We start from the raw sequence: 16,142 nt of genomic DNA, 5'->3' as shown, positions 1-16,142 counted from the left end.
TCTTTGAGTAAATGTTGGTTGTTGAATCCTGCTCCTTAATCACAGTCTACTGTGCCACTGTGACAAACAATATATTTTTTTATTTTTTATTTTTCTTGCATTAGGAGTGCAAGAATTTAAAGATGATTTTTCACTTCTTGTTTTCCCTATGAAAGAATAAAAGTTTGTGTATCTCTGAAAAACTGTAGCTAATGATATGTCCAAGACTTTTCTACATAGGTGTTGTCTTAGTTGGGAAACAGGCAAAATGCACCTGCGTGCCTTATCATAGACTGAAGTTACTGTCTCAGTAGTTCTGTTCTACAATTACAAAAAGTGATCTTTTAGACAATATGATTTTCAGGAAGCTTAGCAGACTAAAGCTGTAATGTCATTATCAAAGGTAATTTTTAGATGAGGGTTGTCCCTGTAGGTTTGTATGCTGTAATCATCAGTTTATTTCTGGGATTTCCTTCCTTCCTTCCCCCCAGCTCAGCTGGTCAGCTTTGCACCTCAGCAGCCAGAGGAGCTGCTCCTTGAGCATTACTGTGCATTAGTGAAAAGACATATGTCACTGTGTCTGTGTTCTGTACTAGTCAACAGAGCAGTCTGAGTCTCTAGAAAAAAGCAGGCTTTGTCCCTGCTTCAAAGACTGCACAGAAAAGCAGAATCTTTCCTGGCCCATTTATCCTTTAGAATAATCCATATGCATGAACCTACCATGTGGCTTGGCCTCTTTATACTTTTTTTGTCACAGACTCTTGCTACTTTACAAGCTGTCTTTGTGCCATACTTTCAGGGGAAATCCAAAATCTCAGGATAAATAGGCATTTGGCTAGTAGATTAAAGCTTTAGTTGGAGAAGTTGTTTAAGTGTATGTGAGGTTTGAGATGCAATTAAGTTGCTTATCAAGCTGTAAGAAGTCAGCTTTGCAAATCTGTCATGATAATTGGCCAATGCAGATACACTCTCCATTTTCCTAGATTAATTATTCCTGCTGGTAAAAATATTTCAATTCTTGTAAAAATAAATTAGCCATGCCAGGAGTGAGTGAGGAGGTTTTGTTGTGATTTTTTTGTTATGATACTTGGCCTATTAGACAGGAGGTACTTCTGCTGCCTCTGGGTTTTGGAGGAAGGGATTGCAGAGCAGAGGAGAAAGGTTGTGTTCATAAAATACAAGCTGAAATGTACATTTGCAAGGTTTTATTGACTGGGTCATCTTTAATTACAGGCAGCATTTTTCTTCTGTAAATATAAAGGACCGAGATAATAAATTGAGCTTAAATTACATTTTTTGGCATTTGGCACTTGTATTTGATTTTTGTACTCATCCCTGAATGTATGTCTTGCAGTACTCCTAATGAGGTAGTACCATGTTCTTTTTTAGAATACTCTATTGATGTCTTTATTGCTAGCAAAAAAAAAATCTTCCTTTCCCTAAGGAAAAAAACCCACAACAAAACTAAAAGAGAAATCCACTGTTTATCTCATATTAAAATCCCAGTGGTTTTTTGCCTTTCATTGTGCTTTTAGAATTTTAAAAAAACCCAACCCTGTTTGTACTAGGAAACCTGAAAAGTAGAATGCCAAGTGGAATTCTCTACTGATCATTTTAGGAATTGATCTTGATTTCTGCCAGACAAGTTCTTTAATCAAGAGAATGGTGAATTCCAGGTTTTATCATAATGCAAAAAAGAGTAGTTCAACTTTGTTTTCTTTGCTTTATCATGCAATAAAAGAAAAAAAATTGAGCTTTCTCTGTGTTGCAATTTTACAGCCAAATTGCCAATACAGTTTATATTAGCTGAAAGCTGTTTTGGGGGGCAAGACTATTTGAATTCACAATTACATATTATAAATTACTGTGAGTTGTTAATTTTGGACTCCATTGCTAAAAGTTGTGCAATTAAGTTAACACTTTTCAGTATAAATTCATTACGGTTCCTTTTTTTTTGTTGTTTTTTTTTTAACTTGTATATGTGCAGTTTAGGCTAGAAATAGTTGAAGTAACTTCTTTCACTATGACAGAATGCCCTTAAATTAATGAGTTCACTAGTACTGTATAAAAAAAGTGTCAAAAGTTAATTTCTACATAAACAAAATCCCGTTAATTGAAACTGGATTCTTTATTTCTTCAGCTTCACTATAGAAAGCATTTTACCACTTAGAGAGCTTTTTCTAATTTATGTTGTTCAGTTTGCTACATGCCCTAATTGGATGAACACAGAAAAATGGAAAATGCTTAAGAAGCAATTGTGTGGCTTTATCACTAGACCTAACACAGTGCCTTTAAGTCACACCATCATAAAGGCTCAAGATGGGGATAATCTTCTGTACCACCTCTTTTTGTCATTCTCTTTTCTGACAGTGGGTAATGGTAAGATTATTGATACAGTTTATTTGCTTTATGCAATCTTAGCTGGAACAGTTTGGACTCCTGCATTTCCTTAAGGAGAGTGTATTGTCTATAATACTTTATTACAGTTCATCAGAGTTCATTGCTGTTTTTCTGATTCCTTCATTTAGAGAGAGCCTGGAACGTCTTTCAATGTTTAAGAAAATGGAAAGGAAGCCTATGCCTTGGCCCTGCCAGCTCACTATTGGTCCTAGTTTGTCTATAAGGATTGTGGCCTACAAATCAGTAAGTGTGTAAGGTCATATGTTCTCGTGTAATTTGGCAGCAAGTTAGGCGCAACTACATGTTATTTTTTCCCTTAAAGCTAAGAAAATAAAGATAAAATGACATCGAGATAATTATAATAGAGATTTTTGTTTGGTCAGAAGCCAGTACATCTAAAATTCTGGTTCCCACAGCAACTTTAACTTCACCATACATGTTAAATAACTAACATTCTTAAGGTACAGAAATAGGAGTAATTGCTGTCTGTGCTGGCACTTGGTGGTATTGAAGTTGATGACACTGATTAAGAATGCTGTGATTGAAGATTTACATTCAGCATCAGTGATATGTGAGACTTATATATATTTTTAAGCCCTAGGCATGAGAAGAATTTTGGACATGTGTGTGTAAAATGGTGGGTGTAAATGTTTTACCAGCCATTGTTTCAAATCACATCTGTTGTTATTTCAGACTTGGAATAAAAGGTCTGATTTTCAGCTTGTTTGTACTGTTTGGCAAAGCTTGGACCCAGTCTGTTTCTTACGATTTATATAGTTCCTTTAATCAGTGCTAGGAACAAGTAAGTGTGTTTAAAGGCAGAAAAAGTGCAAATTTCTAGTTATAAAATAGTTAATGGGTAACTGTGTAGTGTGGCAGTGTTGATGGATCTGGTGAGATGGAGTTTAATTGGTTTGTTATTTCAACATGAGACTGAGCCTGGTATGATGATGAAATGTATCTGAAGTCTGAGAGCTGGGTATACTAGCCTTGAAAGACATCAACTTTCTATTTATAGTTATTAATAATTTTGTTATTAGGCTATTGTGCAAATTACACACAAAATAAACTAAGTTTGGGAGAATAAGCGACATGAACTGAGTGACTGGCCTGAGGTCATACAGCAGTCATACTGACAAACTATTCTGTCTTTACTGTTTTCTGCTCAGCTCTACATTTTTCTTCTCATGTACTAGCTATACCATCAATTTCACTTAAGCAGAGAGAAAAGAAAGCAGTTTCATTTCTCTGTAGTTGGGAAATACTCACTCAATGTAAATACTTATTCCTTCTTTCCCTTCCAAGTCCCATAATGCATCTGGGATCTTTTGGCCTTTTGGGGAAGTTGCAGTGATATAAAGTATTTTTATCCTGTAGTGTAGTAAGCTTGATGGAAAACTTGGCCAAGCAAACTGAGTGAACGTTGAGTCTTACTGTATCTTTAACATATTCCTTAATGCTTTGTCAAAAGTATTTATACAGCTGGAGGTAGCAAATTGCATAACAAGCAAGTTACATGGTATCCTGTGATTCAAAGACTTCCACAAATGGCTTAACCTCCAGGTTTAATGAATAAGCAGGACAGGTATGCTGTCAATATGCTACATTCCATGTGTTAGGTCTCAGACAGATGAAGCAGTGCTGAAAGCACTGTGGTGGCAGCCAAAGATGCATTATTTGGTGGTCTTTATTAGTTCTTTATTGGCAAAAAAATGCTGCACTCAGGCTAAGGATTTTTTGTGTGTTCTGGTAAGTACTCTGGATCCCACTGAAATGTTAAACATTCCTTTTCTTTGAATTCTGATACCAAGGTCACAGAAGAGAGGGTGAAAAAACTTTGGGCAATTGTGGATGCTAAAACCCTCAGAAAAGAGGATGTGCAAAAAGAAACTGTTTACTGCTTGAATGATGATGATGAGACAGAGGTTCAGAAAGATGATACTATTCAAGGTACGACATCTTTATGGGCACCCTGATGACAAAGGGAAGATAATGGCTTGGACTCTTAGGTCACATAAGGGCCCCTTAGTTTTATACCTTGAAGCCTGGCTGTGGTCTTAGAATGTGAGCCCTGTAGGCTGGTGGAACACAGAGACTGTTACATGAGACTCTTTGTTTTCACGTATTTTGAAAAATCTTACTTCGCCAGTAGTAGCAATAATAATAATAGGAATACTAATGACAATGAGAATAATAATAATAGAACTAACAACGGCAATAAGCAGAAGAACAGATGGAGCTTAGAAGGCACTACAGCTCTCTGAACTGCACGCTGTGGAAGGCCATACCTCAGTTCTGTAGTGAGTAGTTCTGCTACCACTATTCCGTTTTTAGATCTTCAGTTGTACTGATAACGTCAATGCTTTTAGTGCTGCTTTCTTGTAGATGAGCAACTGCTCTAGTTATTCTGCACTTGGAAAGATGAAGCCATCAAAGAAGGGTTTAGTGTTCAGGAGTACTAGCTTTGCTGTACTATAACAGGATCAATCTGAAGTAGTGGTACGCAACATACTTTTTATGACCTGCAGCTTCTTTCTGAGGAGATTAATTTCCTTAGAAGACTACAGGCCCCAGAAACAGCAGGAAATAGCCTACTTACTTTTAAAAATTGAGTTAAGCAAATAATTTTTTTTGTGATTGTATAGATATATTTTGTTACTAGTTTTTTTCCTTTCCTTTGCTCTTTCAATCCCACACAAGTAGGGCAAGTGTATTAACTGTAAAGAGCAGAACTATTCAGATAACAGTATAAAGAGTGCTGTAAGATGAATAACAGAAATTGAAAATTAGAATAAGCTGTATTTTTTAATTTAATCTATTTCAATTTTAGCATTCATAGGTGTTTCATAGCAGTATCAGATAAAGTTCCAATGACAATGTAACCTTCTTTAAGAAAAAAAGTGGTTAAAAGATGGTCTAGTTATGTTTTACAACTTCAAAACTGTGTAAAAAAATCCACTTCTTACAGAGAATGCATTTTGAAGGATTTGCGACTATTGTCAGCTAATCTTCTGACTGCTTAAGTTAGTAAGTAGTTTTGGGATACTAGTAAAAAGAAGTGGTGAGCAGTTCAATGTGAACAAAAGAGATAAAAGATTTCCCTGACAATGCTGTGGTATTTCTAATGCTAAAAGAGCCACTGATGCCTCCTGGACTTTTGTGAATCTTTTGAGAAATGTCATAATTAGACAATATTTTGTATTTGCAGCACCTGTACTGAAATTTCTTTCATTCTGTGTGTTTGCTTTTCAGTTTGTAGAAAAATATATCTGCTTATAGGTTTTTCATATACAGGAATTTATCTCTGTTACCTTCTGCTTTCTTCACACCTGAGCATATCATCCTTAGTGTGTGGCAACATAATAAAGTGATGACATTACAGGGAGGATATTGGAAGCTGAGATAAGAGAATAAGCAGTTGGAGCAGATAATACCTCTAAGAAGTTACAGCTCCCTATTTTGTGGATATATACCTGTAATGTATGGGATTGGAAGTAAAATACAGAAATATATAAAAAGACCAGTTATGCCTACAAGAGTGTTTTGGTTTTCCATTGTAAACCTTGCTTCTACTGTTAGCACATTTTATTTTCTGAATCTCTTCTGGTGTCATTTCGAGTGGTATGTTTGAGGTTGCCTGTATTATGTTTGCAGAGAGTGTTGCAATCTGTTTGCTGAAATCTATTCTGATTTGCTTAAATCTATTCTGTGAGCGTAACTTTGTTAGGCAAGATGTTCCCTTATTTTCTTTCCTGCTCTCTGAGAGTACTTGTGTTACATAAAATGATGTACAAGGAGGGTAACTGCTGTTCATGAAGTACAAAATGTGTCTATGGGTGCTTGGGTTTTTTTTGCTAACAGGGAAAGTAATTTGATGAGCATGTGTGGAATGTAGCTGTGGGGCATGAATGCATTGTTAAAATATTCAGAGAGCTAATTTCAGTGTTAAAATTGTAGGCCCATATGCTTACCAGATGCTCTTCTCTTGTTCTCCAGGTTTTCGGTATGGGAGTGATATAGTTCCTTTTTCCAAGGAAGATGAAGAGCAAATGAAATACAAAACAGAAGGAAAGTGTTTTTCTGTTTTGGGATTCACTAGATCCTCTCAGGTGCGATACTAAATATCTTCCTAGTCAGCTTCCTGGGTTATTCAAGACAACTGATCTTGGTTTGAATTCAGTAAAGTCCTGGTGTTGTATTGGGTTTCAGTATTTGCAATGGGACATCCCTACTCAGGTATGCAGGGGTGACTTATTTGCTGATTCTAGCACATGTAAGCATTATATGGTCTTTTGAATGAGAGAAGCTCATAAATGTGCCCACTGGTCCCTCAAGTGAAGCCAGAGCCAGTGAACTCAGATCTCTGCTAAGAGGAGAGAGAGGTATTGTGGTCTCATTTAATCTCACAGACTTTAATAGTCTGTCTTCTGTTTAGCTCAGACAGCAGCCTTTCTGGGCTTTGTCCAGCCAAAAGTATGGCTGCTTCTTAAAAGAAGCTTCTCCCTCAACATTAAAGTGATATTAAAGCAAGCCTGAACTGACTCCATTCATTCTCAATTCCATAAGGATTAGTTTGTGAACCATGATTGGTCTCTTCTTTCTATTGTGACAAAACTTAAATGTAGGGAAGATTTCTTGGACAAAGACAGTATAATTAAAAAACACTCTGTATTTCCATGAGATGCCCAGTGTTTGTAATGCACTTATCTCTTGTAGTATTTGATTTGGTGTTTGTTGTCCCTGACAGTTGTAAGAAACTTAGTTTGAGCAAGTACTTTAATAAAAGTTACCCAGCACAAGGCAATTTCCTTCAGAAAATCTAGGACTTAAGCATTAGTAAGGCCTTAGGCACAGGCTTAACAAAACTGTTCTTGAAGAAGGACGCATGAGGAGAGAGTACAGAGATGTGAGTGCCAAATAATTGCTCTGAACGTTAAGCTGCTCCCCATCTTTTTTCTCTGAAAATGTTTCTGACTGAAACTTTACTCATCTTGGAGTTACCCACACCCATTCCTCTTCACCAGTCAAAACTGAAATGAAATCATAGGGCAGTTCTACACGTTCACTTCTGACAGCTCCCAGCCCTCCTGCTATTAGAAATATCTCACTGTCTGAACAAAGAACTCTTGATAAAGGCTAAGACATCATCACCTTTAGAATGAAGGAAATATGCTACTGAAATAGGAAGCATCTGTGGGAGCTTACTCCCAAATGGATGTAACTAAACATCTTCTTAGTTTACAATACAGGTGTCACAGAGACCTTGTGCACATTGTTAGATGTGTCATTAGACTACCACAGTGCAGTGTTCCAAAACATAAGCTCTGAGGAGCAAGGAAGTTATGTCATTTACTGAAAGGAGAAGCCAGCCCAACTGGAAACTGTAACCTGGTTGCTCCCTGAGGACTTTCAGACTTGTTGTTGAGTGATATGGGAGCTTGTGCACTGCAAGTGATTGATCAAGGAAATATCTTGTGCTTGAGCTTATGTGCCCTAAATTGGCCAGGGCCAGAGAGGTGTTAGGGAGTGCTACCTCCTGTGCCAGAAACGATCTAATAAGTGAAATGTGTCTGAATCCTGTGTTCCAATGAGACAATTTCTTGGATCTCCCCATACATTATTAGCCTCCAGCTGAGTCTTACTATTGTCATTTAGTTCTGCAAGATGTATTTCACTGTGTGCAGAGTTTTCTTATGCTGGAGGTTAGCTTCCTATTTCAACTTAGTTTCCATTTTCAAATAAAGTCAGTCTAAGAGGAAAGCAGATGAGGAATATAGTGCTCCTGTGAGCAAACTGTTATTTCAGGTGAATTTTTATTTTCCTGTCATTGGTCAGATAGTGTGGTAATACTTCAAATACACAGTGAATAATTGTAGGGTTACAGTTAATTTTAGGAATATTTTTTGAATCACAAAAATATGCATTAAATAATTAACAAGTTGTTTTTAAAATTTTTCAATGTACCAAATATTGATTGCTTTTAATTAGTTTTTATTATGTACTTCTCTTGTCTCTGGATTTCATAACAAACAGAAATTATATCTTAAAGTGTGCTCTGCTAGCCAGGAGTGTGAGTAGTTATGCCCAGTAGTAGCTGCACATCCCCTCAGTGGAATAAAATTATTGAGGCGTGCTTGCAGGATTAAAATTACAGTGACTAGATAATGATATCAGGAATTTTTAACAACAGCTGGAATTTTCAAGACCCGTGTGTTATCTTAAGTTTTACCTCCTAAATTTTATTGTTTGGAATGAAAAAACTGACACTATTTAAATGTATGTTTTATATTAAATTATTTCTTTAAAAAACTTTGATGGAAAAATTATTCATTATTGACTAGAAAAACTGGAACAGCTCCAAATACATAATTAAATAAGGAATAGAAGCACCTTATATTCTTTTCCTGAGTTGTTCACATCCCTCAGGAAAGATCAGAGGCTGCTTAAACTTTGATTTTTAATTTATAAGCTATGCCATGTAAATCAAGAAATAATACCTGAAAATATTGCAAAGGAACAATTCCTTTTGCAAACAAAAAAATGTGTAGTGATACACACATCTAGTTATTTATATTATACTGAACGTAAAATTTCCTGAGCATTTAGAGACAGAACAGGAAAGAAAGATTGCAGGTAGAATAATCTGAGCTGAAGAATTGTGCTGTAATACACTAAACAGATCTGTTCTGGTGCAGGATGTCACTGACTTCAACAACCTTATGGTAATTTGCTAAATAAAGCAGAAAAAATAAAAAGATTAAATGAATGAAAGAAAAATCAAAGATATAATGAATTTAGTTCTGAGACTGTAATTCAAAGAATTTTTTCTTTAACAAAGAGAGGTTATTTCAATCAGTGTCCATAGTAGTGTGTGATCTTTGTGACAGGTCTATGATTGGAAGCTTTCTGTGTGTGTGTGAGCTGCTGTAGCTCCAACTATTCCAGTGATGCTCCTTGATGAAACTATTTTTTCCTTTTGTTTTGGTATCAGCCATGTTCATGAATAGAATAAACTCTGCTAACAGAAGTGCTTCTTTGCTGGGTTGATGTTGCAGTAGCTTTATTAATTAAGGATGCGACTTTTTGCAGCTCCTTTTTTGATGTATCTTTGCTAGGAAAATTTAATAGTGTAGATATAATAACTGTTAGGTTTAGGTCCTGTATTAACTACTGTAGTTTTCCACAATGACTTTTGAATTACTGAAGTATAATTCAGACTGGTAACAGCTGGCAGTAGCACTGTCTTTTGTTCCTGCCCATCATTAGGAAGCTATGAGAATATTCTACCCAATATGACTGAATATTCATTAGGTGATAAATGGAGATATAAGACAAATACAGGGCTTTAACCTCTATGCACTGTAATTAAATTTGGTGACTTCTGACTTGAGTAATGCTAGTTGTTTTCTAATTTAATTGGTCTAGTTGTATTAGTGACCTTTTCTTTAGGTCAGGCTAACTGTTGACCATTTGAATCTGCAGATCCAGAGGCATTACTACATGGGCAACCAAGCTCTGAAGGTCTTTGCAGCAAAAGGTGATGAGGTAAGGTAAACTGCAGTTTAATGCTGAACATATTTTGCTGCAGAACAAAAAAAAGAATAGTAGTGATGCTTGAGTTTGTCCTGTCTTTCTGTGTTAATAAATACTTCTAATGCAGCTTACAGAAATGTCTTATTTCCCAGTAGGTTAAAAAGAGGTTGTGTTAAAACCCAAATGAATACAGTATCTCATGAATAATGAAAAACTGGTAGATACTATGTTTGAGCAAGGTTATGAGGAACCCGAAATTGGTGCTGAAATTGATTCTCATGCAGAGCAGCAGTGTGCCCTGTCACTGTTATTTAGAACAGACCTTCAAAGCACTGGAGGTAAAAAGCTCACTGTGGAGCTCTAATGTGTTCCTTTAAGGGGCTTTGCTCCCTTTCACTATCTCATGCAAAACCTCTGAGAGTTCTTCACACCTGGTGAAAAAGGTGGAATGTGCTGAATCTAAAGTCAGCTCAGCTTTGAGTGGATCCACCATCATGATGAGATTTGACCTTTCTGCTTCTTTGATTTATGAACATGAAAAAATGCTTGTGTTAAAGTTATAGCTGAAATGGAAACTAGTCTTGACTAAATCAATGCTGTTGAATTCCCTGTGAAAGATGTATTTCATGATTAAGAACTTGCATGATTTTTTAGACTTCTTTTTTCCCTCCAGAATGCAGCAGTTGCTTTTTCTGCACTTGTTCGTGCCCTGGATGAGTTGAAAGTGGTGGCTGTAGTGCGCTATGCTTATGATAGAAGATGCTATCCACAAATTGGAGTAGCTTTTCCGTGTATTAAGGATGCATATGAGGTAATTCTTCTCTCCTACCCTTCTGCAGAGAGACCCAGAAGCAACACAGTATGTCAGAACTTTAGCAGCATATGTTTCCTCTGATCTTTCTTACGAGAGACTATTGAAAGAGCTAAATATGTATAGCATGGCTGAGCAGTGACGGAGGTGGGGGCGGACACAACAATCTTCAGACTTTTGAAGGGAATAAACACAAAAGATGGAGAGGAATTATTTAGGGTGGTATGAACTGGAGGAGGTAATGGAATAAAAAAAATGAGGCAGAGAAATGTTAAAAAAACCAATTCCATCTTTTGACTTTGGAGTACAGTAAGCTGTGATAAAATCTCCAAAAGCGCCAATATATTGGATATTTAAAGCATGGATAATTGGAACTCTGCATGAGAAAATGGGTGGGGAGGTCTTTATTCCACGAGCAGAAAAATTGAGTGTAGCCATCACTATAAGATATAATGCTGTGTTTTGTTCTGATTTAAATTGTGTTGCTCTGTACATCTCTTAAGTGTGTTGATGTGCACAAACATTACATCTTCATATTTTTCTTAGGTTTCATATTGCTCTGATATGGCACTCTGGGAATACAGATTTTTTTTTTCTTCAGGCTCAGTTGTTTTTTCTTTCCTCTTGCACAGTGTCTCATCTATGTGCAGCTACCCTATATGGAAGACCTAAGACAATATGTATTTTCATCCTTGAAAAACAGTAAAAAATGCCTTCCTACAGGTAAGACATTTGCTGGTCAAGTAACCTGCTTGTTGTCTTCTAAGATGCTCTAAAATAGTTAGAATATTTGGCTCACCAATGAAAGCATAAGTCCTGTTGTTATCTTGGCTTAGGAAAACACCCAGGTATTTGGGCATCCATTATGGTGATGTCATCTTGAAGTGTAAATGTGTATTAAAGCTTTGGCACTTCAGGTGCAGGCTGAGCAGAACTAAGTTTGCAGGCAGTGTTTCAGCTGTCTGTTAAATGACTTCTGGCTCAGGTTACAGCACTGAGAGTCTCACAGGATCCTGTGATGGAGAGCTGCGATTAGTCCTCTGCATCCTTTGATCTTTGAACTCATTTGTGGGCGTAAATGGCCAAACCTTGTGGGATCTACAGTGTGTGATTAGCTAGCTAGAATTAGAACAGAGGCAGCTGCTCTGTTGGTGCAAAGCTGGTCCTGTAGCCATTTGCAGTATGGCCTGTTAATATAATGTACAAAGGCAAAGACAGTATTTTCTGTGGAGTGTTATTAAAGCTTGTGCTTATTGGTGTCCAGGCTGAGATGGATGGCATCTTTGGAGAACATGCAGCTACACAAAACTTGACTTGCTGTTCTGAGAGTTTTGCACAGCAATGAGTCTTAAGTGGATGTAGTTTAAAATCTACTCCCGCTTCTTTCATTTGTTATGAGATGCATTGAATGGGCACCTGCACATCAGGGTATATTTAGCATGCTGGTTTGTTTCTATAGCAGTTTCTGTTTTCTTGCCTGTAACCAGCAGTTTGATAACAAATCTAAAACCTGTCTTACCAAAGCAGTAGCTGGCTATTGTGAACTGTGTTAATTTGCAATCATAACTTTAAAAATTTATATTATGCCATTTAGTTTTGCAAACCAACTGTTCTTCTTATTTTCTAAGTGGCCTATAAACCTTCTGTTGCAAATGAAAACATTTTGAAAAAGGAGAAAAGCTAAAGCAGAAAGGCAGCAATAATTGAGGTCTTGGGGGAAAAGAAGAAGGCTTTATGACTTTACACTGTAGTCCTTAAATAAAGCAGGGGTTTATTATTGTGTCCATTATCCTTATTCTTTATTGGCACATCCATAGCTGCAGTGTGTTCTGTGGCATGTAATGACTTAGTGAAAATCTTGCATTGTGAAGCCAATCTTCGTTTATAAATGGTTTCAAGAAATCCATCCATCTGCAAGTGTATTTAATCTTCCTTTGTATGTAATTGCTGCCTTAGTGGATCAGTTATCTGCTGTTGACTCACTGATTGATTCGATGAATTTGGTTCAAGAAGATGGAGAAACTTTTGAGGACCTATTTAAGCCCAGCAAAATTCCAAACCCTCATTTTCAAAGATTATATCAGGTGAGATGAACTATATGGTATTTTTTAAAAAGTTTTTTTCTTAAGACTTTTCACCTTTCTGTCGTTCTTTGATTCACATTGGAAAGATCTACATTGTGAAAATGCAGATATAAATCTCTGGCATTAAAGTATGTGGTAACCAATGATTTCTGTGTTGTCCCTGATATAGATTTATCTCAAAAATTTCTAGTTTCCAGGAAGCAAGGGAAATTACACCTGTGCTGAGGTGTCTACAACAGCATCAGTGATATTCACAGGCACATATACTAGGCAAGTTAAAACTTGCCTCTCAACACTGTATTGTGGACATAGATTCAGTCTTCGGCTTTTGGACAGAGAAAAATTGGCTGAAAATTTGGGATATCTTCAGCTTCTCATTCTGTGTCCCATCACTTTTCTGTGCAGTGTTGCATCTAGCAGTGTTCCAAACCAGGTCAGTCTGAGGTGAACTGGATCACTAATAAATGGTTATTAACATTGTTGACATTTAAAATGTTCTGTTGGGGTGTCTAAGCTGATGCACTTCATGAGCCAGCAGAACAGTTCACACTTCCTGCAGTTATTATATCAAGCTGTCTCCATTTTGATTTGCATTCCTTTCATATCACGAAGACTTTCATTGCAACTGTGAGGATGAGAGACTTAATTATACATTGGAATTCAAGTGTTTAAAAAACGACGCAGCAAATTCAAAAATAAAGAAAATTATGTTGCAATTTAAGCAACTGCAGAATTGTACTGTATACAGATCCATGGAGATATATTGAATGTGTGGCTCTGCTCTGAAAATTGACCAAAAATGGTATTGTAGCAATCATGTTCATATCTCAGCAATTTCACATGATTTATTTCTGTTGGAAGTAGGAAGATGATGTTTTTTTAAATTAAGAAAATTTACCCTAGCTTCCCAAACCTTGCTACCTCAGTGTTGCTAAAATAACCAAAGGATCTGAAGGTCAATGTGTGTTTCAGAAACACATGTAAGCCCACTGTATTCAACCCTACTCTGATTGACACCTGAAGAACTCAGAGGTCTCATCAAGTTCTGCCAGTCATATTGACAAGACAGTGTGTAACTGAGTGCAAGATTTGATCAGTTGGAGGTTATTGCAGGGCAGGAACTTAAAATGAACTGACCTCTGCACAACTCTTATTTTAGGAAGGGCTGTTAAGCTTGGATATTACAAAACTTGGGCATTGCTTGTAAATTAATTACTTGGGGGATAGAATTTCCTCTGTTATATTGCTAGATAGAGTTTTGCATTCTTTCAGTTTAGTGCATGTCACCTACTGGTGAAAGATGATTTTTTTTTTTTAGGTGTGCTATTTGTCTTCTGAAACAGTGTGATGCTAGGGTTCCAGCACTTGAGTCAGTTGTTGCTGGAAGAGACTAACTTGCCAGTTTCCATAGAGGACAATAGGATTTTGTAAGGTTGAGTGTTACTGGTAGAAAAAGCATTTGAGTGAATGTATGGAGTAGGATACAATTTCTGTCCTTGCTGTTCAGAAAGCCCTAAACTGTCAGTCCCCTTAGTACTTTCTTTTGGCCACTGTTGCTGCAAAGATGTTCCAGGTTCTTAGTATTTTGCTCTTAGGCAAAATGGCACTGCTGGTTCCTTAAGAACTGTGAAGAAAAATTCTGCATCATCTTTTGACTGTAGCCAGTAAGTGGATTAGGCTGAATACAACCTATAAATGGTTTTGAAAAATAACTCTGAAGAAAAGGATGAACTCCTACTTCATTTCCTTGCTTTGTTGCTTCATGAAGAATGATAAGTGACAAGAGCCAGAATTTAAACAAAAACATCAAGCTAAATTATATCTCTGGAAGTAGTGGTAGGCATCAGGAAATGACAGAGTGGGTGAGAAGTAGTCGTTAATGCTTGCTGGAGTGGAAGATGAGGAATATCCTATATCCAGACTTTCAACTTTTATTCCTTGCTTCCAGAAAAAAACTAGGTGAACTTCTGTAGCTTTTGTAGTGGTAGACTTCCAACATTATTGTTTAAGTTGTCCATCTTAAATTCAGGGATTTGTAGCACCTAAGACATTCAGGGAATGCAGTGCATTTTATTTGTTAGCCAAATAAACAAATTGTTCAACAATGGTGGCTCTCTAGAGAGATGGACCTGTTGGTCTGTTGGTGCATATATGTCACTGCTTATCACAGAATTAGTGGTGTGAAGCCCAGTTCATTACATCCATTGACCAGTATATTGGTATGGCCCCTGTTCCTGAAAGCTGGCTGTGTCTCTAGAAGTGGAAATGTAAGAAGTTAGGAAGAGCAATGAGGAGCTTGGTGACAGCATGCATGAATACAACAGTGACTGCAAGGCAGTGGCAGTGTGAGTTTCTTCTAGCTGTGAGGGTAGGAGTGATTCTTGCTGGACACAGAAGGAAGGGGGGAAGCAAGGTTAAGAGGGATGGTGTTGGTTTAGAAACTCCAGGTTGTCTGTTTAACTTAGTGTCCATTTAGCATCTGAGTTTTGACAGTACCTGCCATCTCAGGTTTCAGATGTAGTCATCTACTTTAAAAACAGGTACAAGTGGATGCTGTGGCCACTCAGTCTGCTCAGCTCCTGCAGCTGCACACATTAAGATGTCAGTTACAAAAGCCTGAAACACACAGGCATAACAGGGGACTTAGGTTTTTTTTGCTTTGTGAATTTAATTCAATTATCTTTTCTTTTCTTTTTTTTTTTTTTTTTGTATCACAAGAGCTATTACTGCAGCTTCCAGCAACATTTTTACTCCCTTTCAAAATAATTGTGCCTTAAATCATTACAAGTGTTTCCAAATCAGTAGCCTTGTGCAACTGCCTCCTTTGGCAATATGTTCTAATATGGACTGGAATCTTAATGGCAGCCTGAAAACATATCAGTATTGATGTGTCACATATTGTCTAGATTTTCTGTTTTGGCATATTTCCAGTACAAATAGGAGCTTTTATTTGCTTTGATTTTGTATTTTAAATTAATGTCATGTCTGACAGCCAAGAGGGGAGCAAATCTCTGCTGTATTCCTAGTTTACAGAGTAGGTACCTTCACATGGGTGTCTAATGCACTCAGTACAATGGGCATGGAAAACAAATTGTCTCCTTTGTATATCACATGTTTTGATGTGTTTGTGTGCATGCACTGGTATCTGTGTGTGTATTTGTAAATGCACATACCTCTTTATTGCTATCTCACACTTCACAAAATTGTAGAGATACTTACTTTGTTTTCAAAACCCTCCATGGAATTTCTGTAGCCTGCCTCATTAACCTCATCTCTCCCCGTCTGCTTGACTCTGTGGCTGTGTGCACTGACTCTACACTTGGGTGAGAAATCCT

The 16,142-nt window shown here is 37.0% G+C and overlaps 1 protein-coding gene across 8 annotated transcripts in view; it reads left to right on the top strand.

Annotated features, from left to right (window-relative positions):
• Positions 1-16,142, top strand: part of XRCC5 (X-ray repair cross complementing 5) — a 54,452-nt gene that overhangs the window by 14,513 nt on the left and 23,797 nt on the right. For 6 of the 8 annotated variants that reach the window (XM_064434903.1, XM_064434902.1, XM_064434899.1 and 3 more), the window contains 8 exons: positions 2,508-2,622; positions 4,191-4,329; positions 6,376-6,488; positions 9,862-9,924; positions 10,586-10,723; positions 11,356-11,446; positions 12,680-12,807; positions 12,998-13,240. In XM_064434903.1, coding sequence (XP_064290973.1) covers positions 2,508-2,622; positions 4,191-4,329; positions 6,376-6,488; positions 9,862-9,924; positions 10,586-10,723; positions 11,356-11,446; positions 12,680-12,807; positions 12,998-13,240 — 1,030 coding nt within the window. The remainder of the gene's footprint in view (positions 1-2,507; positions 2,623-4,190; positions 4,330-6,375; positions 6,489-9,861; positions 9,925-10,585; positions 10,724-11,355; positions 11,447-12,679; positions 12,808-12,997; positions 13,241-16,142) is intronic. The other 2 variants (XM_064434904.1, XM_064434905.1) reach the window with 1 other exon arrangement.

Source organism: Passer domesticus, chromosome 10, assembly GCF_036417665.1.
Source record: "Passer domesticus isolate bPasDom1 chromosome 10, bPasDom1.hap1, whole genome shotgun sequence".
In the NCBI taxonomy this organism is placed as follows: Eukaryota; Metazoa; Chordata; class Aves; order Passeriformes; family Passeridae; genus Passer; species Passer domesticus.
The sequence above is the reverse complement of the archived record's forward strand: the minus strand, read 5'-3'. Positions and strand labels throughout refer to the sequence as shown.